General features: G+C 34.1%; 1 protein-coding gene across 1 annotated transcript in view; it reads left to right on the top strand.

The window, feature by feature from the left end:
* Window positions 1-230: 230 nt before the first annotated feature.
* Window positions 231-707, top strand: part of LOC108732998 — an 8,379-nt gene continuing 7,902 nt past the window's right edge. The window contains exon 1 of the mRNA XM_025973613.1: window positions 231-463. Within this exon, the coding sequence (XP_025829398.1) occupies window positions 377-463 (87 nt within the window). The 5' untranslated portion in view covers window positions 231-376. The remainder of the gene's footprint in view (window positions 464-707) is intronic.

Raw genomic sequence — 707 nt, 5'->3', positions numbered from 1 at the left:
GAAAGCGATGCCAACTTCCATATCTATATTGCAATTTCGTTATATAATTCTCATCAAGCTCTGCATCTTTTTATACGGTTGTGTGGCTGTTCTGAAATTATTTTTTAAAAAAATCACCGCCAACATTTCTGGTCCGTTGCCCAAGAAGGAGAAGTGTTGGAGGTGAAACTAAGATCTCTTTTACCAGCCAAAGAACTTCAGTAGTTATTCTGTTGTTATAGCGCCTTGAACACCGGTGTTTCAGGTTGCAGTGTCTCTCATTACTTTACTTATTATATATCCATCATCAGCAGCATATACCACTTGCTTTACTTATCGTTCGTTAATGGTATCCACCTACCAGCAACTTCCTGCAGTATTAAGAAAGTGAATTACAATGAGCAGGCACTTTTCTACCGGTTATGTTTTCCTGGTGCTCGGTCTCGTGCCTGCTTTTGCGCAGTTCTTAGGGCCTTCTCAAGCAGTAAGTGCATCACATTTGTATTTTTTATTTTTATTTTATAAACATAATAAAAACAAATACAATCGTAAATGAACCGGTAGCATCATCCTCTAAATGTATATTACGCACATCTACAAATTACTTTCGTTTTTTAAAAATTTTAAAACTTTTTTTTTGAAGAATTTGATATTAAATTTGTAAGATGTAGATTTCGTTAGTTCTCTAATTAATTAATCTAATTATTGAGAGTATACAATCATTCTTG

This window comes from Agrilus planipennis, unplaced genomic scaffold (assembly GCF_000699045.2).
Source record: "Agrilus planipennis isolate EAB-ADULT unplaced genomic scaffold, Apla_2.0 scaffold51, whole genome shotgun sequence".
Lineage (NCBI taxonomy): Eukaryota > Metazoa > Arthropoda > Insecta > Coleoptera > Buprestidae > Agrilus > Agrilus planipennis.
The sequence above is the reverse complement of the archived record's forward strand: the minus strand, read 5'-3'. Positions and strand labels throughout refer to the sequence as shown.